Source organism: Entelurus aequoreus, linkage group LG26 (genome assembly GCF_033978785.1).
Source record: "Entelurus aequoreus isolate RoL-2023_Sb linkage group LG26, RoL_Eaeq_v1.1, whole genome shotgun sequence".
Lineage (NCBI taxonomy): Eukaryota > Metazoa > Chordata > Actinopteri > Syngnathiformes > Syngnathidae > Entelurus > Entelurus aequoreus.
In genome coordinates this window covers 39,918,747-39,944,950 of record NC_084756.1, presented here as the reverse complement: position 1 = coordinate 39,944,950, position 26,204 = coordinate 39,918,747, and the positions used below count along the sequence as shown (strand labels likewise).

The 26,204-nt window shown below is 42.9% G+C and overlaps 1 protein-coding gene and 1 long non-coding RNA gene across 2 annotated transcripts in view; both read right to left on the bottom strand.

Moving 5' to 3' along the window:
* Positions 1–20,153, bottom strand: part of LOC133643242 (orexin receptor type 2-like) — a 65,172-nt gene extending 45,019 nt beyond the window's left edge. The window contains exon 1 of the mRNA XM_062037688.1: positions 19,946–20,153. Coding sequence (XP_061893672.1) covers positions 19,946–20,153 — 208 coding nt within the window. The remainder of the gene's footprint in view (positions 1–19,945) is intronic.
* The window catches only part of LOC133643537 (uncharacterized), a 264,818-nt gene that overhangs the window by 162,040 nt on the left and 76,574 nt on the right, over positions 1–26,204 (bottom strand). The window lies entirely within an intron of this gene.

Sequence of the window (26,204 nt, the reverse complement as noted above, 5' to 3'; positions counted from 1 at the left end):
CGTCTGCTTGTAAGTACTCTGTGATTGTGCGCTGCCGAACATGCTCCTCTGCTCGTAAACCAGCAATGTCATGACGTGACGACGACGTACTTTTCAGAGGCATTATAGTACCTAATATGATTCATTAGTAATTAATTAATTACGGGGGACACAATAGCTATTACCATGGTAATAACCTCTATATTTGTTACGACTCAACCCTGAACCATTGGTGTCGGATGCAGACAACATACTCTGGTAAGTTGTGCCCATCGTCCCTTTTATGTTGTTTTGGGGCTTGACCTGACTGATACAGACGCTAAAGGAATTATTAAAATTAATGTCCTTGAGAGGGCGTTAACTACCTCTACACCCTCTGTAGCACCTAAAGTACCACCCCACCTCGGTGGTGTTTCAAAGGCTCACATCTGTGCGTGCTAATGACGTCATCACCGAAAGCCTGGTAACTTTGACCTTTGACCTTAGGAGCGGGTGCAGACAACCTGTGGCTCAGGTGGATGCCAAAACCTGGGTGACTGTTGCTTCTTCCACTGGACGTCCGTTTTCCCACACTTACCCCGCCCCTTTTAAGTTGACTGACATGTGTACCCTTCTGTTGACAATGCCACCCGACTTCTTCCCTTTGTGGTCCAAAAGCTGAATTACACGCGTTTTGAAATTACAGGACCCTCTTCGTCCCCCAACAAATTGGGTGACATCAACCGTTACTGGTGCACCACACTGATAGATGGCTCTAGGATAGGCCCTTGGGCACGAGCTGACTTATTCTGGTGTTGTGGGAAGCACAGATTGTACATTAGAATCCCGACGTCAGCCGTTGGGCTTTGTGCTATGGTTAGACTGGTGACCCCACTCACCAAATAAACACCCCTTGGAACTCCTGTTTCAGCGGCCTCTCTAACTCCCCGCCGCCGTTGAGACTAACCAACCTGACTCGTGACACAGTTGAGGGACTTGCTGAACAACCTCCCTCGAGACCATCCAGAACCGCACAGCCCCTTGTGCTAAGTGTCACTAAAGGGGGTCTAGCAAAGTGGTAACTTTAAGACTTTAATGTGGGGCGTGCTTTATAAGTTTTGTACAAGTAATAAAGATCTTATTAGAAGATCTTAAAGGGGGACTTGTTGGAAGCAGATCAGAATCATATCCATATTTAAGTGTTACTTCTTTTAAAACTCTACCTATAGTCATATTTACATCAGCTAATGTCTCGTGTGGTACAAAGTGCTTGGATTCGAGTGTCCTTGGTTAGAGTCAGAGCGCTGTTTATTCTCTTTGTTGAGACTGCCATTACATTCCTAAGATAAAGAGCACAGCTAGACTGGGGAAACAGCAGGCGGGGGACAGAGGGAAGATCACGGGACTTCCGGGGGTTTGGGGGGAGACCGAGCTAGACCGATCTGGACCGGGCTGGGGAACGCTGGTGTGCTGGATTGGTCTCGGTTTGTCCTCTAAGCTTGGAGAATAAACCACAAAATACCAACTGCTGCCTGTTGATTGAATATAAACATCAGCTTATTGCCATAAAAAGAATCTGGGAGAGACTAGCAATTTGAATTCCCCATTGGAGGAATGCTGGTCAGCGCAACAATTTGGGAGCTTCGTCCGAGATGGCACGCTGTTGATTGATGACTTCTTGCAATCTTCTGGACAGACTCAATTGGCCAATTCAAGGTAAGCAGAACCTTTCTTTTTAGATAAAATCTGCATTAGGAGTCTGTCCTGAAGTCTGTAAGTCAAACACTGTTTTGTAATCCCAGGCACAGAGTGGTGATTTTGATAGATTGATTGCATTTTTGCCGAGCCTGCCATTGCATTAAAATTGTAAATAAGTGGTCAACTTACGCCATTGTGTCTCGATTACCGTGACGGGCAGTTTCATTGACGAGTGAACTAATAGTTGGGTGTGGCTCACCCTGGGTAGTTGGTCGCCGCCTAAAAGAGTAACGGGCTAAAGGCCCTCGTATGATATGGGGGTTAGAGGCCTGCATATTGTACGATAAATTTAACGGGGTTAAAGGCCGCCGTATGGTTTGGGGTTTAAAGGCCTTCAGGGGTTCGAGGCCCCTGAAAAAAAAAAATAGACACAATGGCCAAGGAGTGTGACAGACAAGAATGTGATGGCGGCTGGGGAAAATGTGATGAATCATTACTGTTTGATGATCAATTGAATGTACGGTTGTCGACAATGGAATTAGCAGGTACAGTTTGAAAAGAAAAAAAAGAGAACGTTCCTTGAAAGGGTTAAGAGGGAGTTTACAATACTCGAAAAGTCGTGAACTCAAACGTCTGGTAAAATAAAATTAAAAAATTTTAAAAAAGTAACTGGAAGTTTTATGGTAAAGTGAAACGCAGAGAGTGTGCTGCTGAGTGTGAGTGTGTGTGAGCGGGAGTGCTTACGCGTGCTCGTGTGTGTGTGTGCTGCTGAGTGTGAGTGTGTGTGTGCGGGAGTGCTTACGCGTGCTCGTTTGTGTGTGTGCTGCTGAGTGTGTGTGTGTGTGTGTGTGTGTGTGTGTGTGTGTGTGTGTGTGTGTGCGCGCTGGTGAAAATAGAACACTCAGGGAGAGAATTTAAGAGTTTGGTGTATGATAAAAGTAAACGGGGATTACGTGGAAAAACGAAATGCAGCAAAAGAAACGATGATTAATGACAGAATGAACTGATTGTTTTTTTTGTCTGCCGCGCATGCGCAAGACAATTCAAACGACCCGCCCAGACTTTGACTAGGACACCGCCCCCTACTCCAGTGACAAGAGAAGGAGGTATTAACACGCCCCCTCTAAGATTAATCCTGCCTCCGAAAATTAACCCCTTCTACACGTCTGACCATTTTCTCCGGCAGACATTTTTGACACATGACATTAACACTTTGGACATACTACAATATAAGTCTCTTGCCGATGCATACATGCAAGCCATTGTTGACCTTGCTTTCCCATCTGTACCTCTGGGAGGGAACCTTTGGCCAAACACTTTGGACAAAGTTAACCCTGATATACAAGGTGCCAAAAACAATATATGGCAGGACATTTTATTCATCCCATGCAAAATAGGGCTAATGACAGAGCAACAAGGAAACGACTACTTAAATTACAGATCGCTGAAGATAAAAGGTTAAAAGAACCAAAAGATCAAAGATCAGCTAGGGTATATTCGGCAGTGGGTGACCTTGCTTTTGAGTTCCAACAGGTGGAGGAAAGAATCCTCAACAGACGTGCGGTTGGACTCGGGTGGTGGACAACACGATGCTTCAAAGCCGGTCTGGGGTAGACACTGTTTCGGCTGTGACCAGCCTGGTCACTGGAGTCGTGACTGTCCGAACATTTCCGAACAGGAAAGGTTCCGTCGTGCCAACAAACGAACACGAAGGCGTGTAAGAGGGCGCCCACATCAGGAGCCGCAGCAGGAAGTACCTACAGGACCCCTGCTGGACATGAGTGTCAACGGACAATTTTATCAGTCACCCATTTGATTCTGAATGCAGAGGTACCAAAAAAACTGTGTGCTTCCTCTTTAAAGGTCGAAGGCTTCGCTGGGGTCACAAGAAGGTTACCTGTCACCAAACCACTTCCGGTTCAGATTGCTGGACCTCCTTTACAGACTGTACCCTGACATTCAAATCGCAAAAAAGGAACATTCCTGGTGTTACCTGACGGCTGAACCACCCAGCTGCGACACCACTACCAAGACTCCTCCATGAGCTCATACCACAGCCTGAAACAACAGGAATGGCTGACATCCAACTGCTCTAACAGTGAAAACCCTGACTGACTGAGATGCTTCCGTGTGTTCTGCCACCCGACTCGCCATATGTTATGATTATTTATATATGTTGGAACTCAAGGTGTAGCTACTCATGTTGACCTATCTTTGCAACAGCTAGCATGGTATAAGATGGACACAATAGTGTCCCACATTGTTCCCTTGCTCTCTGTCTCGCCTACAAAACCAAATAACTTAGGTCCAATGATAAGACACGGCGTAGCTGCCAAACATTACACCGACACCCAAATACCACATTTTCAAAAGATTAGATTTAGCCCAGAGTGATGTTGAACACATAACTATGGGCTGCACTTTAGACACCTGTAGGCTACGAGGAGCTAGCAGTTATACAACAGCTGAGCTAAAACGACACATTACACATTTAAGCATATCAAATAATTATAGTTGCTCATTACATACACATAGTCGTCAAGACAGAAGTCTGATAGAAAGTATTCAGTAACAAACGTGTCCGCATCATTCAACTTTCTACAACATGAGCTTGACTTAATGAATTATTGGGGCCACCAGGTGTGGTAAAAATTCAAAATACTATTGCTAAAGCATCCGCCATAAGGGTAGTATTTTTCTAGTATTGGTGACAATATAAATATAAGCATATTTTGTTACTTTCACCATATTGAATAAATTACATAAAAGATAGGGTTTAGTTGAGTTTGAGTTATTTGTGATATTGCTAAGGGGTCCCCAACCCTAGCAACACCCCCCAGTGGACCATAGAGGCTAAAGAGACAATCATTGACCTCAAACATGACCTGCCCTCCGCTACTTGACTATTAGCTGACCTTTTTCTTAGATGTTTCTGAAAGTGATAGTATGACTAACACAGTCCTTTTTTCAGAAACAGAAGGGGGTGAGTGAGGGTGGATACAGACTCCTTGGAACAAAATCGACAATCATCCGACTCTGACACATTCCATAGTTTTAACGTTTTTACCGTGGGTAAGAAGTTCTAACTAATTTTAATTTGAAAATAACGATTTTACACATCGATAGTAGTTTAGTAGATCAAATTTAGAATATGGAGGAGGTGAGGGTGAACCATGTATAGTCTTTGATTTCACTGATATGATCAATACGGTACAAGGGAAAAGGTACGTACTGACTTAAGTTGACAATCACAGTGGTTGGCCGGAAGCAACAACAACCTCAAAAGAGGACGCAATATCAGTAATTAAATGACTTGTGAATGACCTAGTACCCCGACATGGTTTCCCCAAAAAGATTAGGTCAGACAACGGCAACCATTAAAAAAAAAAAAACTCACTTAGCCTTGGTCGAAAAGGCTTTCGGACTAGAACACAGGTTTGGGGTACCATCCTGAGTCCCAAGGTATGGTTGAAAGGATGGACCAGAACATTAAAAACTAATTGGCTAAAATCTGTGCACAGACCAAATTTAATTGGATTGACATGTTGCAATTAGCGTTAATGATCATTCGAAGGTCCGTGAATAAAACTGTTTTACCGCCCTTTGAGTTTTTCACCCTATGAGCTGCATACAAGTCAGCCATTCACAGGACCAGCAGCCCCCCATGGAAGGAGGACTCAGCGTAAAACCAAAATGGTATTTTACACAAAAAATTGCAGAATTTGTGTGCCAGTTCTTCTGTACAGATTCCCTTCCGCCCGCTGAGAGGGTCAAGATCAAGGTCATCAAACGCAAGTGGACGGAGCCCAGGTGGACTGGTCCCTTCGAGGTCGTAGAACGGACGTCCCACGCCCTTCAACTGTCTGGTGGAGGGGACACCTGGTACCACCTCTCCCTCTGCACTACAGCTGAAGAACCTGACAGATTACCAGCGGATGTCATTGCTGACATCGCCACATCATCTGCCCCACAGCCCAGGAGACGAGAGAGATTTTCTACCTACATTACTCTTTTCAACTTCTATATTGTATATCCTTGTGTGAGACCAATCCAGTATGCTAAATGTTTCTTAGTTTTTCTTGCTTGTTTTCAGCATAACTGTATGTGTCGTTACATTAAGTGAAAAGTTTGATGTTTATCCCCGTTTTGTTACCTAATTTACTCTGATATTGATAGACGAAAGGCAGGATGTTACACCCGGTAGTGTTCCCTGACGGACTGGTGTTTGGGTGTGTTCTACTGTCTTTGTGTCTCAGTTCATCCTTCCTGACGACAGTGACTGACAAGTGTCTAAGAACATACAGCGGACTTTAAATAGACTGGGTCAAAGGGGATAGCAAGACTTATTTTTTACCTGTGCAGTGTGATTAATTACGGGGGACACAATAGCTTTTACCGTGGTAATAACCTCTATATTTGTTACGACTCAACCCTGAACCATTGGTGTCGGATGCAGACAACATACTCTGGTAAGTTGTGCCCATCGTCCCTTTTATGTTGTTTTGGGGCTTGACCTGACTGATACAGACGCTAAAGGAATTATTAAAATTAATGTCCTTGAGAGGGCGTTAACTACCTCTACACCCTCTGTAGCACCTAAAGTACCACCCCACCTCGGTGGTGTTTCAAAGGCTCACATCTGTGCGTGCTAATGACATCACCACCGAAGGCCTGGTAACTTTGACCTTTGACCTTAGGAGCGGGTGCGGACAACCTGTGGCTCAGGTGGATGCCAAAACCTGGGTGACTGTGTTGCTTCTTCCGCTGGACGTCCCTTTTCCCACACTTACCTCGCCCCTTTTAAGTTGACTGACATGTGTACCCTTCTGTTGACAATGCCACCCGACTTCTTCCCTTTGTGGCCCAAAAGCTGAATTACACGCGTTTTGAAATTACAGGAACCTCTTCGTCCCCCAACAAATTGGGTGACATCAACCGTTACTGGTGCACCACACTGATAGATGGCTCTAGGATAGGCCCTTGGGCACGAGCTGACTTATTCTGGTGTTGTGGGAAGCACAGATTGTACATTAGAATCCCGACGTCAGCCGTTGGGCTTTGTGCTATGGTTAGACTGGTGACCCCACTCACCAAATTAACACCCCTTGGAACTCCTGTTTCAGCGGCCTCTCTAACTCCCCGCCGCCGTTGAGACTAACCAACCTGACTCGTGACACAGTTGAGGGACTTGCTGAACAACCTCCCTCGAGACCATCCAGAACCGCACAGCCCCTTGTGCTAAGTGTCACTAAAGGGGGTCTAGCAAAGTGGTAACTTTAAGACTTTAATGTGGGGCGTGCTTTATAAGTTTTGTACAAGTAATAAAGATCTTATTAGAAGATCTTAAAGGGGGACTTGTTGGAAGCAGATCAGAATCATATCCATATTTAAGTGTTACTTCTTTTAAAACTCTACCTATAGTCATATTTACATCAGCTAATGTCTCGTGTGGTACAAAGTGCTTGGATTCGAGTGTCCTTGGTTAGAGTCAGTTTATTCTCTTTGTTGAGACTGCCATTACATTCCTAAGATAAGGAGCACAGCTAGACTGGGGAAACAGCAGGCGGGGGACAGAGGGAAGATCACGGGATTTCCGGGGATTTGGGGGGAGACCGAGCTAGACCGATCTGGACCGGGCTGGGGAACACTGGTGTGCTGGATTGGTCTCGGTTTGTCCTCTAAGCTTGGAGAATAAACCACAAAATACCAACTGCTGCCTGTTGATTGAATATAACATCAGCTTATTGCCATAAAAAGAATCTGGGAGAGACTAGCAATTTGAATTCCCCATTGGAGGAATGCTGGTCAGCGCAACACTAGCTAGCCATGTCTTAAAGCACCTCTTCTGGTGGGCGTTTCAGTGTTATAACTTTACCTTTATTGTTAGTTTTTAAGCCAAAATGCGTTTATTCTCCCTTTTCTGTCTACACCCTATGTCTGCTTGTAAGTACTCTGTAATTGTGCGCTGCCGAACATGCTCCTCTGCTCGTAAACCAGCAATGTCATGACGTGACGACGACGTACTTTTCAGAGGCATTATAGTACCTAATATGATTCATTAGTATAGCGGTACTATACTAATACCCTAACTAAGACTAAAACACTTCAGTGAAACATAATAAACACAATACATTTTCGAACTGTGTCTATTTATTTAAGTTATGTTTACAAACCTTTTGAGTACATTCAACAATACCACGATATCACTGCTCCCGTCCGGTTGAGCCAAACATTAATATAAATCCATTTAGTAAAGTCAAATACAAAATAAGGCAACAAGAGAAGTATCCCACCAATGTTCTTTTGTAAAGTAAATCTGTAAAGCAGATATGGGCATCTACATCAACAATATGATTTGCCTGAGTTGCTGGACAAGACATGTTTAAAATAAATAAAACTTAATATACAGCAAAATATAACCAGCGAATTGCTGGGAAGATAACTGAGCATAGCAGACAGAAATTTAAACATGGCCTGATGCCAAACATAACTTGTCGACAACGATGAACAATAAACTTGCAAAAGCAAGCAGGGTGAAACAGGGTTATAAAGCTCACTGATTAGCGATCAGAGGCAGGTGAGTTTATTGATCGCTAAACAGATGCAGGTGAATACAATCATGGCTCGTGGCGACCAGGCGTAACCTAAGGAGCCTTGTGAACAGAAACTATACAGACAAACATACTATATGAGAATCATGGTAAATGGTAAATGGGTTATACTTGTATAGCGCTTTTCTACCTTCAAGGTACTCAAAGCGTGTTGACACTATTTCCACATTCACCCATTCACACACACATTCACACACTGATGGCGGGAGCTGCCATGCGAGGCCCTAACCAGCAGCCATCAGGAGCAAGGGTGAAGTGTCTTGCTCAAGGACACAACGGACGTGACTAGGTTGGTAGAAGCTGGGGATCGAACCAGGAACCCTCAGGTTGCTGGCACGGCCCCTCTCCCAACAGCGCCACGGCGTCCCATCATAACAAAAACAACACAGATATGACTGGAAGAAACTGGTCAGGACAGTCCTGATTCATATAATGTATTCTCTTCTGTCACAATCTGCCAAAAAAAGCTTTGATCAATCAAACAACCCATAGATGGTTGGTATCGGCATGATTGGGGCATCCCTACTTTATAGTGAATTTTAGAATGTGGTTTACATCTCCTGCTATAAATAAAATATTGAAAGCATTTATCAATAAATATGCTGTTTGGAACAATTTCCCTTGTGGATCATTAAAGTTTGTTTAAAGGCCTACTGAAATGGGATTTTCTTATTCAAACGGGGATAGCAGGTCCATTCTATGTGTCATACTTGATCATTTCGCGATATTGCCATATTTTTGCTGAAAGGATTTAGTAGAGAACATCGACGATAAAGTTCGCAACTTTTGGTCGCTGATAAAAAAGCCTTGCCTGTACCGGAAGTAGCGTGACGTCACAGGTTGTGGAGCACCTCACATCTGCCCATTTATTACAATCATGGCCACCAGCAGCGAGAGCGATTCGGACCGAGAAAGTGACGATTACCCCATTAATTTGAGCGAGGATGAAAGATTTGTGGATGAGGAAAGTGAGAGTGAAAGATTAGAGGGGAGTGGAAGCGATTCAGATAGGGAAGATGCTGTGAGAGGCGGGGGACCTGATATTCAGCTGGGAATGACTAAAACAGTAAATAAACACAAGACATATACATACTCTATTAGCCACAACACAACCAGGCTTATATTTAATATGCTACATAACAAACACCTCCCCCCTCCCGTCCATACAAACCGCCAATACAAATCAAACACCCGCACAACACACTCAACCCCACAGCCCAAAGTACCGTTCACTTCTGCAAAGTTCATACAGCACATATATTTCCCCAAAGTCACGTACGTGACATGCACATAGCGGCACGCACGTACGGGCAAGCGATCAAATGTTTGGAAGCCGCAGCTGCGCACTCACGGTAGCGCGTATTCAACTCAAAGTCCTCCTGGTAAGAGTGTTTGTGTTGCTGCAGCTGGCCGCTAATACACCGCTTCCCACCTACAGCTTTCTTCTTTGCTGTCTTCATTGTTCATTAAACAAATTGCAAAAGATTCACCAACACAGATGTCCAGAATACTGTGGAACTTTGCGATGCAAACAGACGACTTAATAGCTGGCCACAATGGTGTCCCAAAAATGTCCGCTACAATCTGTGACGTCACGCGCAAACGTCATCATACCGAGACGTTTTCAGCAGGATATTTCGCGGGAAATTTAAAATTGCACTTTACTAATCTAACCCGACCGTATTGGCATGTGTTGCAATGTTAAGATTTCATCATTGATGTATAAACTATCAGACTGCGTGGTCGGTAGTAGTGGGTTTCAGTAGGCCTTTAAGTCTAAGTCTAAGTCAGTGATTGTTGAAATGAGCTTGTTCTGTAGGACTTTTCAAAACATGGTTGCAAAACGTATCATTGTGACTCCCCGCACATAACACACATCATTTTAAATAAAAATACTGTGTGCAACTCCTAGCATCAGAAAGATCCGCATGGTTTTAAAATATAGATATAAGTCCACATGAAAACACATTAATTGGCTCCCAAGCGCATTTCAGCTGAGTTGCCGCATTCTGACACGTCCTTTGCTCAGTGAATGTTGTGAGTGAGCTACTGGATTTACATCAAATATGCCACCAGCGGCCGCTGGTGCCTCACAATACGAAGGTCCTGGGTTCGATTCCCAGACTCAGGGTCTTTCTGTGAGGAGTTTGCATGTTCTCCCCGAGTACTCCGGCTTCCTCACACCTCCAAAGACATGCACCTGGGGATAGGTTGCTTGGCAACACTAAATTGGACCTAGTGTGTGAGTGTGAATGTTGTCTGTCTATCTGTGTTGGCCCTGCGAAGAGGTGGCGACTTGTCCAGGGCGTACCACGCCTTCCACTCGAATGCTTGCTTCTTTGTCTTGTCTTGTCTTAACTTTTTTTTGTTGCCTCTTTTTGCACTGCTCTCCAAATCAACATTGGAACTATTTAACTGGCCTCAACGAAATTGACAAGATGTTGGGTTTAGGGGAACCTGTTTGTCGTGACGGAGCGGTTGTTGCTGGACACACGACGGACTCTTGGGAGAAGAAGGAGTGCCGCATGCCTGGCGACCCTTTTCAGTCGAGGACGTGAAGATATCTACTTATTCGGAATTATGACAACAGAACATCTGCTAATTGGAGTAAGCGTTGCTCTGGTTTGTCGACAAATTGGAAGTTGCTGGCAGTCTTCAAAGTAGCCCAAAGCTGCCACAAATGATTGGAGGATGCGGGAAGAACTGTGGACACTCTTGTGATTTTGGATCACATTGGACTGTCTGACCCGCAGGATTTTGAGGACCAGTCATAGACAATTTAGAGTGAAAAGCAAATTTTATTTTCACTCGTATACAAAACATTCTAACTTGGATTGTTTCCCTGGCTTCGAGACTCTCCCGAAGGACAGTGCAGCGAAGACACAACAAACTCCCTTCTTGTCTCTCATGGACACTCACCTGTTGTTGTTGACTTTGGACTAGCGACTGCACGAACATCAAGGCCGCGGAACAGAGACACACCGCAGGCTTACACACAAACATGCATCCAAAAAATATACGCCACACACATACATACCCCATCCCCTCCCAATCCAACGCCCTTGACGCAAATCCCATAGGGGTGATGAAAGGATGGTCAGCGCCCGAGAGCTGCGGCCTACCACCATGACTCCGCACTCCCTTCCTTCTGTTGCTAGATATCTCGTATGTATGTTGTAATATCTATATGTACTTTGCTATGGAGGTTTTTTCCCACTCCAGACTGGGCCCCCTTAGGAGCCCAGTCTAGATTGTATTTTTTTATTCATCCTTCCCCAGCGTGTTACCTTTTTCCCATTTTTTACGGGGCACCTTGTGGCGACCCATCAGCGTTCCTGTTCTGTAACCATGTACACTGTTTGTTTGTCTAATCTTGAACGGGTTTGTGCTGAAAACAAAGTTTCGTTGTACTTGTGCAATGACAATAAAGACCTATCCTATCCTATCCTGGATAGGCCACCCAGAGAGGGACAAGCAGTAGAAAATGGACGGATGGATGCAAGCAGCGCTCGTCGAAACAAAGCCTGGGAGACAACATGTTTGAATATACTGCGTAATAATGTATGAATATATAATCACCCGTGAGCAGTGTTCATGAAAACGATTTTAGAAAACTATATATATATACTTATATATGAGTAATATAATCAATCAATTGTATGTACGTTACAACGCCGTTACAGATATGTTTGATGTAACGTGGCACGCTACGTCAGAAGCACAGCAAGTTCAATGCAAGAAATATGTTTTTACTTATGAGCAACAACCAGCACCACACTAAACTGAAGTTGATATCAAATAGAAGGAGGCAACATCATACAGCAAATAACATGTAATACATGCACACATAGACTAGACTACTACTATGTGGGAATAATGAACAGGGAATCAATGTTTCAAGTGACAAGCTTGCAATCCTCCAATACTCGTTTTATGACAGGAAGAGATGACAGCCATCGATTCGTTATCAACCAGAGGTAACACAATCCAATGAAAAGATTCAACTGCTGCTGTTGTATCAAATAGTGATTCCCTGCCACGGGAGCGCACACCGCTTGTTAAAGCTGCACTGCTGGGGCTTCTTCTGGCCGCAACTGATTACTACATTTAAGACAAACACTTTATATTTGTGGTTATTGTAAGGATATGTGTTTGAAACTATTCAAGCCTTTATTGTGTCTTTAAAAATGCTAAAGTTGGCCTGTTCTATGGTATTCATGATATTGTAAAGGACTGGTATTGATCCGATGTTCTTGTTTAGATGATCCACAAGGGAAATTGTTCCACACAGTATGTACAGTATGCTCCACTACATACAATATTAACTGTTAGAAGCCTCCCCTTTAAATTGTCCAAACTGTCTTTTTATATTCCCCACCTGATTTTGCGTGGGTGGACAAAAAGAAAATGTCCGTGATTTGGGCGGGGCTTGAGTCCTAGGGGGCGGAGACAAAGTCACTGGGGGCGGAGGTGATTGAAGTTGACAAAATCTAACTTGTGAAAAAATGTCCTGATAATATTTTATTTTAGGAATTAAGTCTTTTGGAGGCGGCTGACAGAAAGAGTTAGCAGATTGAAAAAAAAGGTCCTGGTCTCTGACGTCATCGGAAGTGGGCGGAGTGAAGTTGTCAGCGCGGGTCTCCAGCTGACTGACAGCCCAATTGGTAAACTGTTTGGCAAAATGAGTGATGGGATTACCAAACAATGGCGGCGAGGAAGACTGGGCTGCATGTGGCGTGCTGTGTTCCGGAGGAGGAGTTTGGGGGAACGACACGTCTTGGCGGCGAAACGACGCCTTTCTGGCTGGCTTCCGCCTTCGCCAGCGCGTCTCCATCTCCTCGTGGCCAGGTGCGAAAGAACATGATGGTGGCTTCATTTCTGTCACGTGGGGGTTTACGCTTGCCGAAAAACGGATGCGTGCCGATCGCACGCGGAAGCTAAGGCTAAAACATAGCGCAGGAACAAATAATCTAAACTTAGCATGGACTTGAAACCACTAGTACTCACAAAACTTTACGCTGACAGGTTGCATGAAGCAAAACAATGAAGCCACACCGAGTGACCGGAAAAGACAGGCTTAAATAGAAGTCTCTGATTAGCAACAGGTGCGTGTCCGGAAAACCAGCGGCAGGTGAAAATAATGAGTAACCATGGTGACAAAACAAACAAGGAAGTGCAAAACTAACAGAACATAACTAAACTAAACATGATCCGGACCACGGATTATGACAAAGATAAGTATTTGAAATACTGAAAAAAATTATTTTTCTGTGTGGTACTTTCCATACTTTTCCCTACAGTTCAGTATAAACTTTATTGTCATTTACTGAATGTAACTCAGTGGGCAGTTCTCCCGGTGGCTCCGTGGATTCTCTCCAGGTACTCCGGGCCTTCTCCCACCTCCAAAGATATGCACCTGGGAATAGATTGACTAGCAACACTAAATTGGCTCTAGTGTGTGAATGTGAGTGTGAATGTTGTCTGTCTATCTGTGTTGGCCCAGCGGTGAGCTGGCGACTTGTCCAGGGTGTATGCTCCAGCCCCCCTGTGACCCTGAAAGGGACAAGCGGTAGAAAATGACTGGATGGATGGATGCAACTCTCCTAAGGGTAATTTAGTAACTTATGCACAGATAAGATGCATCAATATCAAAAATTATATTATAAATTTGTTAGTTTGACCCCAATGTCTTAGACCAGTGATTCTCAAACTGTAGTGGTACACGGGTTCCATCTAGTGGTATGCCAAAGAATCACTTAATTATGTGCAGTTTGTTTTTTGGATTCATTATTTAAGTACACATTTTTTTTGGTCCTATATTCAAACACAGTGTTACTGTTCAAACTCTGTGTAATGTTACAGTTTTTACGATGGGGTCGCATGTTATTGCGCCGGTTGTTTTCCCAAGATGCAGACGGAACTCCGGAGACAGTGTGCAGGTAGGAAAATGATTTATTTTCCACAAATGCAAAATGCAGGATAGCGCGGAAGCTACGGCGAAGCTTAGAACAGGAATCAAAAAGGTATACGAATGTAACTGTTGCGTGAAGCAAACAAGACAGCCAGACCGAGTGTGGCGAAAGGCAGGAATAAATAACTCTCTGATTAGTGCTTGGGAGCAGGTGAGCGTCCCGAACACTGATCAGAGACAGGTGAAAATAATCAGCACCCATGGCAACTAAGAAACACAAACCCAGGGGTGCTGAAAACAGAACTAATGGAGTCAAACTAAAATAAAACGGATCATGACAACAGTGGCCAAAAATATTAAATATACTTGTTAAATAAAACTGCGGCCTTATTTTAAATGAATACTTAGCCCTACTACGCTACTGTATTTCAATGTTGGTCATTATGGTGGTACTTGGAGAGCCAACAAAAAGTTCAACAACCACTGTCTTAGACAATGCAACACTCTATACACTTACAACAACTGGTAGTGACCTCACTCATTAGGTTTGTTTACACAAATCACAACAAAGAAACACTATTTTCCAGTCTCTGAGCACTTGCGCTATTATTGGAGTCACACACTGGAAAGCCGGAGAGAGGCCGGGGTACACCCTGGACTGAACACCTAGCCATCAAAGGGACTGTTAGAAATAATAAGATCTAGTAATTAGTACAAATTTGCAAAATATTTACCAACAAACATTTGGTTGAATGTGTTCAACCTAAAAAGCACAGCAATATGATGCATTGCTTGATGTATACAACACCCGTGTGATTAACTGACTGCCACTCCCACTTCCATTTGTGTAGGTTTTCATCCGTCACTCAAAGAAAGACACAACAGTAGCGAAATTGCATATGGAAAATTGGCGGGTATACATGAAGCTACAGCTGCAGTAAATGGAAAGTAATTGCTAGAAAATGAGGATATTGTTGATGGAGAACGCATCCATGTAGGAAGAAGACAAGCTTGGTGATAATCATACGGTAACTAGTACATACTATCTTAGAATGTTATCTGTTTCTTTGTCAGTGAAGACCAAGTCTTTAAAATATTTTCTTGGATTTTCAAATTCTATTTGAGTCTTGTCTCTCTTAGAATTAAAAATGTCGAGCAAAGCAAGACCAGCTTGCTAGTAAATAAATAACATTTAAAAAATAGAGGCAGCTAACTGGTAAGTGCTGCTATTTGAGCTATTTTTAGAACAGGCCAGCGGGCTACTCACAACTAGACTGAAGACTTTTATGTTCACCTTAGCTTTCAGCTAAATCTTTTAATCTTTTAACTTTTAACGTCCGCACTGTTTTTATTTTTATTGTCTGCATTTTAATTTTGCTTTTATTTTCTTTCATTTCACTTTGTTGTCTGTGAAGCACTTTGAGTCTGCCTTGTGTATGAAAAGCGCTGTACAAATAAAGTTGCCTTGCCTTGCCTAGAATATACTTATGCTAATAATCTATTGCAAGAGTTGCATCAAAATGTCTGCTTTTGCAAAGGTAATAAGTAATTTATCCTTTTGATTGACCCCGTCATGATAATTTATCATTAAAAAGAAGCATTCAAATCATCTAAGAAGGACAGCTCCAGACTGGAGAAACTGATCAGACGGGCCGGTTCTACGATCGGAATAAAACTGGACTCACTGGTGACGGTGGCAGAGAAGAGGACTGTGGAAAAACTAGTGAGCATCCTGGATGATGCCAGTCACCCTCTGCATACCGTTATCAGTAGCCAGAGAAGCCTGTTCAGTGCTAGACTGCTTCATCCCAAGTGCAGGACTAATAGACTAAAAAACTCCTTTGTCCCACACGCCATTAGACTGTACAACTCCTCTCTGGGGAGGAGGGTGGGGGTACGAGGATGACAGGGGATGCAAAACAATAACAGTGCAATACTTTTTCATAACATGGTCACTACTGCCTAGTTTCTATTGTTATATTCTTATTTTACTGTTATATTTTTATTCTCATTGTTGCTTTTATTTTTATTCTTATTGTAATATTTTTCTATTTTCTTTCCATTTATACCCCCATTATTTACTTTTTACTTTTTTTTTTTTTTTTTTTTTTTTTTTTGTCCTGCCCAGCTTCTCAGGCAAATCATATAGTAGATGTAGATGCCCAAATCGGCTGTTCAGATTTACTTTACAAAAGAGAAGTGTAGGATACTTCTCTTGTTGCCTTATTTGTATTTTGACTTTATTAAATGTATTTATATTATCATTTGGTGCAGCCGGGCCGGAGCAGGAGGGGATAGAAAGAGAAAAAAAGGAAGACAGAGGGGGGAATTGTGGGGACAAGAGGCGGATTAGACAGAGAGACAAAAACAACAACAGCAAACACAACAACAACAACAGAGCAACATCAGCAAATACGACATGTACAAATATGATGGTAAAAGTAATAGCAAATAAGCAGTTAGCGAAAATAAAAAATAATACAGAAATGACAATGAGCATTATTACACTAAAAATGGAGCAATATGAATACCAATAGAAATAGTGCTATTGATAATAAACAATACCAATACTTTTCCTTTATTATCAACAATACAATTGTTCAAATGCAACAAAACATATACGTAATGATAACTTGAGATACGAAAGAATGCAGAAAAATGGAGGGTAAGAAAGAGAAGCAACCTACATTAACCTTGTAGATTGTTATAGTAACAATAGGTTAAGCTTTGTCAGTGTGCCATGTGTTACCCAGTTTACCCTAGGACAACAATGTTAATATGTGTTTGATGAAACGTGATTATGTGCATGAGTGTATGTGTGCATATGAACTTGTATATGTACAGTATGTGTATATGTGTGCTTGTACAGTGAATGTATATGTATAGAATGTGTATGTGTGTGTTTGTACAGTGAATGTATATGTGTAGTATGTGTATACAGTATGTGTGTTTGTACAGTGAATGTATATGTACAGTATGTGTATATGTGTGTTTGTACAGTGAATGTATATGTACAGTATATGTATGTGTGTGCTTGTACAGTGAATGTATATGTACAGTATGTGTGTGTGTGTGTGTTTGTACAGTAAGTGTATATGTACAGTATGTGTATATGTATGTTTTTACAGTGAATGTATATGTACAGTATGTGTATACAGTATGTTTGTATAATGAGCGTGCGTGTGGATGTACGAACTTTGAGTGTGTAAATATGTACTGTATTTGTATATGTATGTGGGAGCGTAGGTACCTATGTATGTGTGTATGTATGTATGTGAGTACATGTGAATTTGCATGTACAATACATTTGACTCCCAGTGTGTGCGGGAGCCAGAGTACGGCCCCATCCGCCCCGAGAGCCCATCCCACAAACAGTAGGTGTGGTGCACAGGGAACCAGGGACCAACGCCCCCACGCAGCCAAGCCGGACAGTGACAGGAACCCCAGAGTCTGGCCCACCGCACCGCCCACAAGGGCCAGCAGCAGGCCGCAGACAGACGCACCCGGCAGAGGACAAGGCACGAGAAAAGCAGGGGGCAGCCAGACCCCAAGTCATCGAGAGACCACACCCCACACGGACAGAAAGGCGGGACGCCCCGCCCGAGGGGCCCGGAGACCCCCCGCAACCAGACGGGAAGACCGCCCCCGCCCCACCGGCAACCGGGCCCCCACGAGCCCACCCCCACCCCCGGAGAGCGCGGCGAGGCTAGCCCAAGGCCACCCCACCCAAGCCGGCCACCACAGGACCACCCAGCACGGGGCCACGGGAACCACCCACCCCACCCGCAGGGACCCCAACGATGGAGATGAAACAACCAGCAACCGCCTCCGCCGAGTCCCCCCCTGAGGTAGGGAAAATAAATAAATAAAATAAATAAAATAAATAATAATAATAATAATAATAATAATAATAATAATAATAAAATATATTAAGAAATAAGAATAAATAAATAATTAAATATATTTTTAAAAAAATAAAAAAAAGAATTAAAAGAAGATCACAGACATGCTGACACACAAGGTCGCTACCCCAACAACTGGCCGACTCGCAGCACCCCGGAATACCCTGCAGCACCAAGCTACCACAGTATATATACATACACATACATACACACAGTTTGTCAGCCCCGACAACCACCACGCGCGCGCGCTGCCACCAGTCACAACATCAGCCACCCCCCTGCACCAGACCCAGCAGCCACGAGCGCCCACACCACAAACAAACGGCAGCAGAAACAGCAGCCACAACACCCCCAGACAGCCAGCACCACCCAATCAAATCAAAGCGATCAAAGAAAACCGCGACCGGCAACCACACGCCAACAGGATCACGCAGACCAGCCAGCGCCAGCCCGCCGGCCAGCCCAAACGGCAACACGCAAACAAGAGACACCCCCCCCCCCCCCCCACCAAAAGACCCCACCACTCCAAAAGACCCCACCACTCCAACCCAAACCCGCACAAACACACCACCGCCCAAACAACCGAGACACAGCATCCAGACCAGACACGGGCGCCGCGCCGCCACCACATCAAGTCGCCATCAGAGACCCCACAGCGCAAGGTCGGGCCACACAGGCACGGACCCCACCCAACAGGAAGCGAGACCCGCGCGACGCCACACACAAATAAATAATAAGATTAAACAAAAATAATAATAATAATTTTAAAAAAATAATAATAATACTTTTTACTTTTTAAATTCGATCTCAATTTTGTACACTGCTGCTGGAATTTTCATTTTCCTGAGGGAACTCTCCTGAAGGAATCAATAAAGTACTATCTGTCATGTCTGTTGATCATGTTTTTGTTTGGCCATGTGCTGTTTGTTTTTTAGACTCTTTTTAGTTCCTGGTTGTGCACTCTTGCTTGTTTTGTTTCCATGACTACTCATTAGTTTCACCTGTCTCACGTTTTGCACTCGCGCACCTGTCACTAATCATGTCGGTATTATTTAAGCTTCCAGTTGCCAGGCAGTCTGTCTGGGGACGTCACCATCTACACACCCTTGTTATTCATGCTGATGATCCATGCTGCTCTTTTTCATGCTCTTTTCTCGTTCCAAGTAAGTTTTCTTTATTCATGTCACCAAAAATGATTCCCGGGCGCGGCCACCGCTGCTGCCCACTGCTCCCCTCACCTCCCAGGGGGTGAACAAGGGGATGGGTCAAATGCAGAGGACAAATTTCCCCACACCTAGTGTGTTTGTGACAATCATTGGTACTTTTGTTTTACTTTTAGTTTGCAAGTTTTGTTTTATGTCCATAGTTATGCCTTTGTGCTAGTTTTGTTTTATTAGCCGAGTTTGTTCCCTGCCTTGTGCGCGCCTTTTGTTTTCACCTTTTGATAGATTAATTAAAAGATGTCATTACCTTCACGTCATGTCCGGTCCAGTCGCTTTGCACCACGGGAAAACAAACCACACCATAGTCCTAGTCTTGACACTATCCATCTATCTTTTAAAAAGGTGTATGATTAAGGTTTATTGTAAAAAAATGAGAAACACATTTTATTCCGATGAAGCATATTGTGTTGGATTTGACTGCAAAATATGGAAAAAGTGTTTAATTTCATGTGCTGCCACTAAGACACTCAGGTCGCACCTGTTACATGCCCTTGAGCCATTGTATTTAACATACATCATTTTTTTGCACTGAAGTTGACACTGAGATAGGCTCCAGCACACCCCCACAACCCTTAAAAGGGACAAGCGGTAAACAATGGATGACGCTCATATTCCTCACCATGAGTCAAATAACAAACTTACCGAGAGAGTTGCCAACGAGTGAGACGAAGAAGACGATGATGTAAGCCACAATGAGAACCCACTCGTACTGTTTGGGGTGCAGGTACTCCGTCCAGATGTATCGCAAAAGTTCATCGTCGTCCACCGTGGAAAGTGCGGGGTGCAATTCCGTGCTGTTGGAGTCATGGGCAGAAAAACACTCCTCACAGGTTAAATCAGCCCCCGACATGATTTGGTGTGTTTGTAAAATTGTCCTTGATTGCTTCTCACTCGGCTGAGCACTGAATGAAGGAGAGAGTGAGACGGCAGCATCACATCCAACGTGTGGGGCTGCTGTTGCTCATCCACATCTTTTTCCTCCTCTCTCTCTCTCGCTCTCTCTTTCTCTCGCTCTCTTCTCTTTTCTCTCCCTCTGGTTCCCCAGCAAAGTACAAAGAGCATATAAGCCATTTTGCACTCAACCTTGTCCTTATCACTTTGAAACCATACCAGATTTTTTACACCAAACTGGTAATTGTTGCTGTAAATTGCTTTTATAATTGCAACTCCTACAAGTTCTCTTCCGACAATTCAGTATCTTCAAAATGTCCCCTAAAGACATTACTGGAATGTTGTAAGCCAGGGGTGTCAAAGTTATCTATGGCCCCCGGGATGATATTTGATTAGTATTAGAACCGGCCCGCAGGCCACAGCCGCCTGCAGCTGTTTTGCACGCGCCAATACTCCGTCAGTGTTGGTGCTAGGAATTTTCAAAATGGGGTCCCAAGGACCCCGTCAAGTCATAAAAATGGGGTGCCACAGTAAATTTTTGGGGTCCCACTTTTTTGTAACCGTTTTGAAAACAAATGATAAATGTATGCATTATCCTGTTAAATCTCACATTCTATATTGTGTTTTGGAAAAAGGTTGTCATAAACGTTACTTAATTCATTTTAAAAAAATATACAAAAGAAAACAAATGTTTATGTAAATGTATTAATTCACTTTGTAATTTCCTTGATGAATCTAAACTTTACCGCTGCCGGTATTTCTTTCTATATTTTTATTGTAATATTTTCAGAATGTTTTTGTTCTATTTTTGACTAAAGTAAGACAAAGAAAACAATCTAAAGTTGTCTTTATTTTTTAGTTTCAATGCCATGATTGTAATAGTCCGGCCCGCGTGTGCACAGATTTTTCTCCATGTGGCCCCTGAGCTAAAATGGGTTTGACCCCCCCGTTGTAAACTGATAGCTTTATAATAGATGGATAGGGATGGGAATCCAACAAGAACTCACGTTTCGATTCGGATTCTCGGGGTAACGGTTTGATTCAGAATGGATTCTTGATTCAAACCGATTCTCGCAATATATAATTTGGTAAAAATATCATAATAAAACATTTTTCGAAACTAGTTACAAGGGACAAGCGGTAGAAAAGGGATGGATGGATGGATAGTTACAGAGTACTAAAGGTCCTCTTGGCTGCAGACGTATATGTGCAACAGGTATTTATTTAAAAATAAATATTTGCCTATTTTACCTGATGGGTTGATGATCTTTACCTCATTTGTATCCAAGTGTTTACATGGATAATACTTGTCCTCATGTGTTGCCAACTCCTCAGGAAACTAGCTACTGGCTGTCATAAAACTAGCTGGAAAGTCGCAAGATGACATCAGCGCCACATTTGCATGATTTATTGCAATGGATGTTGCAAGAAAGACAAATAACGTTGTGGTAGAGCTAAATATTGAGTTTAAAAACTGCAAATAGTATGATTGGAACTTTCTTTTTCTTAATATGGGTTCTTGAATTTAATTTAGTTTATTCTGGATTGTTAAATGCTAGAGAAGGGGTCTGCAAGCCGCGGCTCTGGTGCCACTTGTGACCTTAAATCGGAATACTTTACTTTGACATGTGGCAAACCTAACATAAACGGAAAGGTGTGTTATTATTTGGGCTATGGCGCCATCTTTCGGACAGGTTTGCTTAGAGCAGGTGCTGATTAAGCAGTAAACTTCCGCTGTAAACAAACATGGCTTTGTGCATTTCTGCTTCTCCGACATTATCACGGTATTTATTTATATATTTTTTCCTTCTGTTCACTACTTTTGTTTTACCTTTCTTTTTGAATTGGAGCTGTTCTGGGCTTTTTATGTTGTGATTATGTACAGGTTGTGGCACGTCTTTATGTTACGACATTTTGTGTATGTGTTTGAGTTAGCACTTGGAGTAGCTGTAATGTCGTGAATAAACCAGCACAATGAAACGACAACTGGATCCCTTCTTTTATTGTTAGATCGACACATGACACTCCACCAGACCATACTTTTCAATCGCCCTCCACCATCGAAGTATAGCTGAAATCAAAATCATGCGCAGTAAGGATAATTTCAACCCACATTTTGGAATATGTGTTTCCATGCGCTACAATCCGAATGACTTTCGGCATAAACTACCTGTCTCGATCGGAATGAAATTTTGATCTGGACGTGTGTGATCGGGTCAGAATATTCTGAATGGCGTGTTTATATGAAGCATTTTTATTCCGGTTAGGCTTTTAAATCCAATTAAATGTGTCCATGTGCAAATACAATAGCTTTTGTTTACATACAGAGCAGCCATGTTTGAAACCATCTCGGGGTTGGGTAGAATGGCCCGATTTTCGCCGTTCCAGTTGCAATTCCGACGAGGAACTCAAAAGTTCCGACTTGCCAGTACAAATGGAATGCTGGCACGCAGGCGTTCGCATCAAAAAGGGGGAACGGGGGAGTGATGTATGCCGTAAAGCAAGTAAGCACATTTGTAGTTTTTTGTGTGGCAGGGTTCCTGCCACCCTCCTCCGAGTTGCTTAGTGCCAGTGAGAGCAATACCGACCCCCTCAGGCCACGGCAGAGGTGTCATTCAACTAGTTCTAAGTCCATGTATCCTCACAAAAGTTATGGAAATATTTTGTGAAGGTTAAAAAGTTACTTAGTGCTACTTTAACATCCTTGGCTGTCGTTATCGACTCATTCTGCTTCAGTATGGTACAGACCAGCAGTGACACGCTCAAACTGCTTTGCCAAGTTGGCGACACCCTCTGTCATAATTTTGATGATTTATTCACTTCAAATAAATGGCTAAATCTACTTCTTCTCAGTGCTGTCCTTCACACTCACTTTATTCCTTCTCATGGTTGGAAAACAAAGTTCTGTCGATAATCGTACCGGGTTCATTCTGACAATCGCTGTGCTTAACATAACATAACATGACGTAACGTAACGCAAAAGCATAACAATAAGCTGAGAATCAGATCGTATCTCAAATTACTTGTTTTTTTGGACTTCAGACTTAAAATCCTTTAATTTTCTCAAAAATCAACAGTGCGCCTTATAACTTGGTGCGCGTAATGTACGTATTGATTCTGATTGTGCATACTGACCTCAAAGCAAATGTATTTGTTACATAGTGTAGTGATAAGTGTGACCAGTAGATGGCAGTCACACATAAGAGATACGTGTGGACTGCAAGTTGACGCAAATACCTGTAAGCAAGCAAAACCAAAACTTTGATGTTTTAATGAAAAGATAGAACGTAATTCACGGCGCTTAAAAATCTGTCAAAATGTTTTAGTACAACTTTGACAAGCTACGAAGCTGCAGCGCTTGATTGAAAGCAAAGCATTAGGGCTACCGTAGTCAGACGTACTGTGCTTCAGCATACGGGTAATATTATGATGTGTGTACAGTATATGGACCCCAAATGGCACCTGTTTTGTTTGGTGTTGTTTGGAGTGTTGTTTGGCAATATTATACAAAACCAACTTTTCTTACCTTTTGGTTCGTGATGTTGTGTATTTGGGATCTGCATTAGTCCCAAAAATGTGAGCGCGTCCGTCATTGTAGCCCGCCCCGTAGTCAATAGGCTCCTTCTTTTTCTCTAGCCTCTTGTTGTGGGGCATTCATCCTCCACTGTTGCCATTTCTAACATAAAGTAACGTACAGTTCTAACTTATGTCTGTCAGTAGACTCGCTATGCAAGCGCTAAAAACTACCGGTACAAAAATGATAGCAGGGCGAAGACGCTGTTGAAGTGGAGGCACGTAAATAAGACCGCCCACAAACTGCCGCATCCTGAAGAGACGGTGAGAATGCGGCTTGAAAATGGTCCGTAAAACATAATCAATGCAACATGTTAACCAAAGAACCATCTTTATGTGCTGTGTAGACCATAAGGAAGGGTTTTAGATGTAAAAAAAAAATGAATAAGTAAATCCTAATATGCTTGTCCAGGGTGTACCCCGCCTTCCGCCCGATTGTAGCTGAGATAGGCTCCAGCGCCCCCCGCGACCCCGAAGGGAATAAGCGGTAGAAAATGGATGGATGGATGATTATAATCCGGTGCGCTTTTTGTATGAAAATAGACCTGAAAAGACCCGCTCATCGGCAGTGCGCTTTATTAATCCGGTGCGCCCCATGGTCCGAAAAATATGGTAAATTGCCAAAGCAAATATGGTAAATTGGGGTACTCACCACTGCTTAATTTTAAACTGATGAATGTGTGGCATTATTGAGTTGCCTGTATTGGTAATATACATTATTTGACCAACACATTTCTATTGATGTTTTAGTTTTATATGGCCATCATATAAATTACACACACATACGTTAACTCCGCAAGAAGATTTAAGGCCACCAAAAAAGGTGGGCCTACCGGTATATTGTCTTCCGCACCTTACACAATGATTCCAAAAGTATGCGGTTGTGGTAAATACAACACACATGCTGCATTTTCAGTGATACTAAATGGTTGTTTAGGTCAGTGTCAGAGGGTGGAAGATACATCAGATACATCTCTATCGGAATAGTTAAACACCTAAAAAACTCAGCCTTATTGGGTGAATCCAATTTATGGCTGCATTCACACAATAACGCTGAATATGAAATAAACACTGTATGTTTGCACTTATAGGGACTGTGCTTTACTGCTTTAAAACAAATGTATTTCCAGGGCATTTGATCATCAAACTATTGCAGTTCCCAGTTTCCAGACACACGCACACCCAACTCTTCCGTATGCCTATGAACCACAAGTGTGTTGCTTCAAAAGAAATGCCAGCATAACTACAGATATATAATTAGCTACCAAAGTTGGCCATGTTTTTCATCCATGCTCCATTTTTGTGTGTACCAAAAATTGCGGTGATTCAGCTAAACACCCCAAAGTTAGTGCATAGAGAGCTACCGCTGTGTGTACCCGCCTCACCGTTTACGCTGCCTGGCAGTTTTGTTTGTTTGGCTTTACACTACTCTAGTTTTTGTATTTCTTTCTTTCCATGCTAAATAATTTCTGCATGCCAATGCTAAGCCAAAGCTAGCTTTGAGCAGCTTGTATGTTCCCAGTTCTGCTGGTTTGAGTGTCGTCTTTTGCCTTTGGAGAATAAATCAGCATCTTACCTGCATGCTGCTTTTTGACGTCCTTCTGCATCTTGGAGACACGACTACCGCAAACATGCGACCCAAACGTAACAACAATGTTGCTGCAGCTTGGTCATTATATAGGTTACGGAACGTAAATTAAGTATTGGTGGCGGCTCTTGGATACATTTTTGATTTAGAGGCAGAACGGATTGCTCCCTTTAGCTGCATTGTTGGCCACCTAGAACGAGCGGAGTATTACAAATTAGTAGTAATAAGTGTTGTTTTCTGTAAACAGGAAAATTGTAATTCACCTGAATAATGACAAATGTAATAATTTACGATTAATTAAAACTCATATTCTGGCTATTTTTATATTGAATTTGTAAGCACTTTTTTCTTCGAAAAAAAAAGAACACCAAATTATTTAGGGAGGCTTAAGAATATTTTAGAGAACATGTAGCCCCCCTAAAAAAAAGCCTAAAGCAGGGCCGGCCCGTGGCATAGGCCGTATAGGCAAATGCTAAGGGCGCCGTCCATCAGGGGGCGCCACGCCAGTGCCACAAATGTTGGAGAAAAAAAAAAAAAAAAAAAAAGTTGGTACTATTATTTGTAAATACAAAAAATAATCCCACGTTAATTAAAATGCAAAGTAAAGCCTATTTAATAGAAATATTATTTGTTACAACATTACGCCCCCCCAACCCCCCCCCCCCCCTCCCCCCGCACGGTGCGCCCCCTCCCTTCAACACAAGATGTCAAAACGGCCAAAACTGTCAGGTGCCCAGGGAAGAAAAAATAGAAAAGAAGAGGAGGAGAAACGAGAAAAAGACAGAGGTAGCAGGTACGTAACGTTAGCCTACATGAAATTATTTGTCTGTTACAGAATGTGATAGTAAC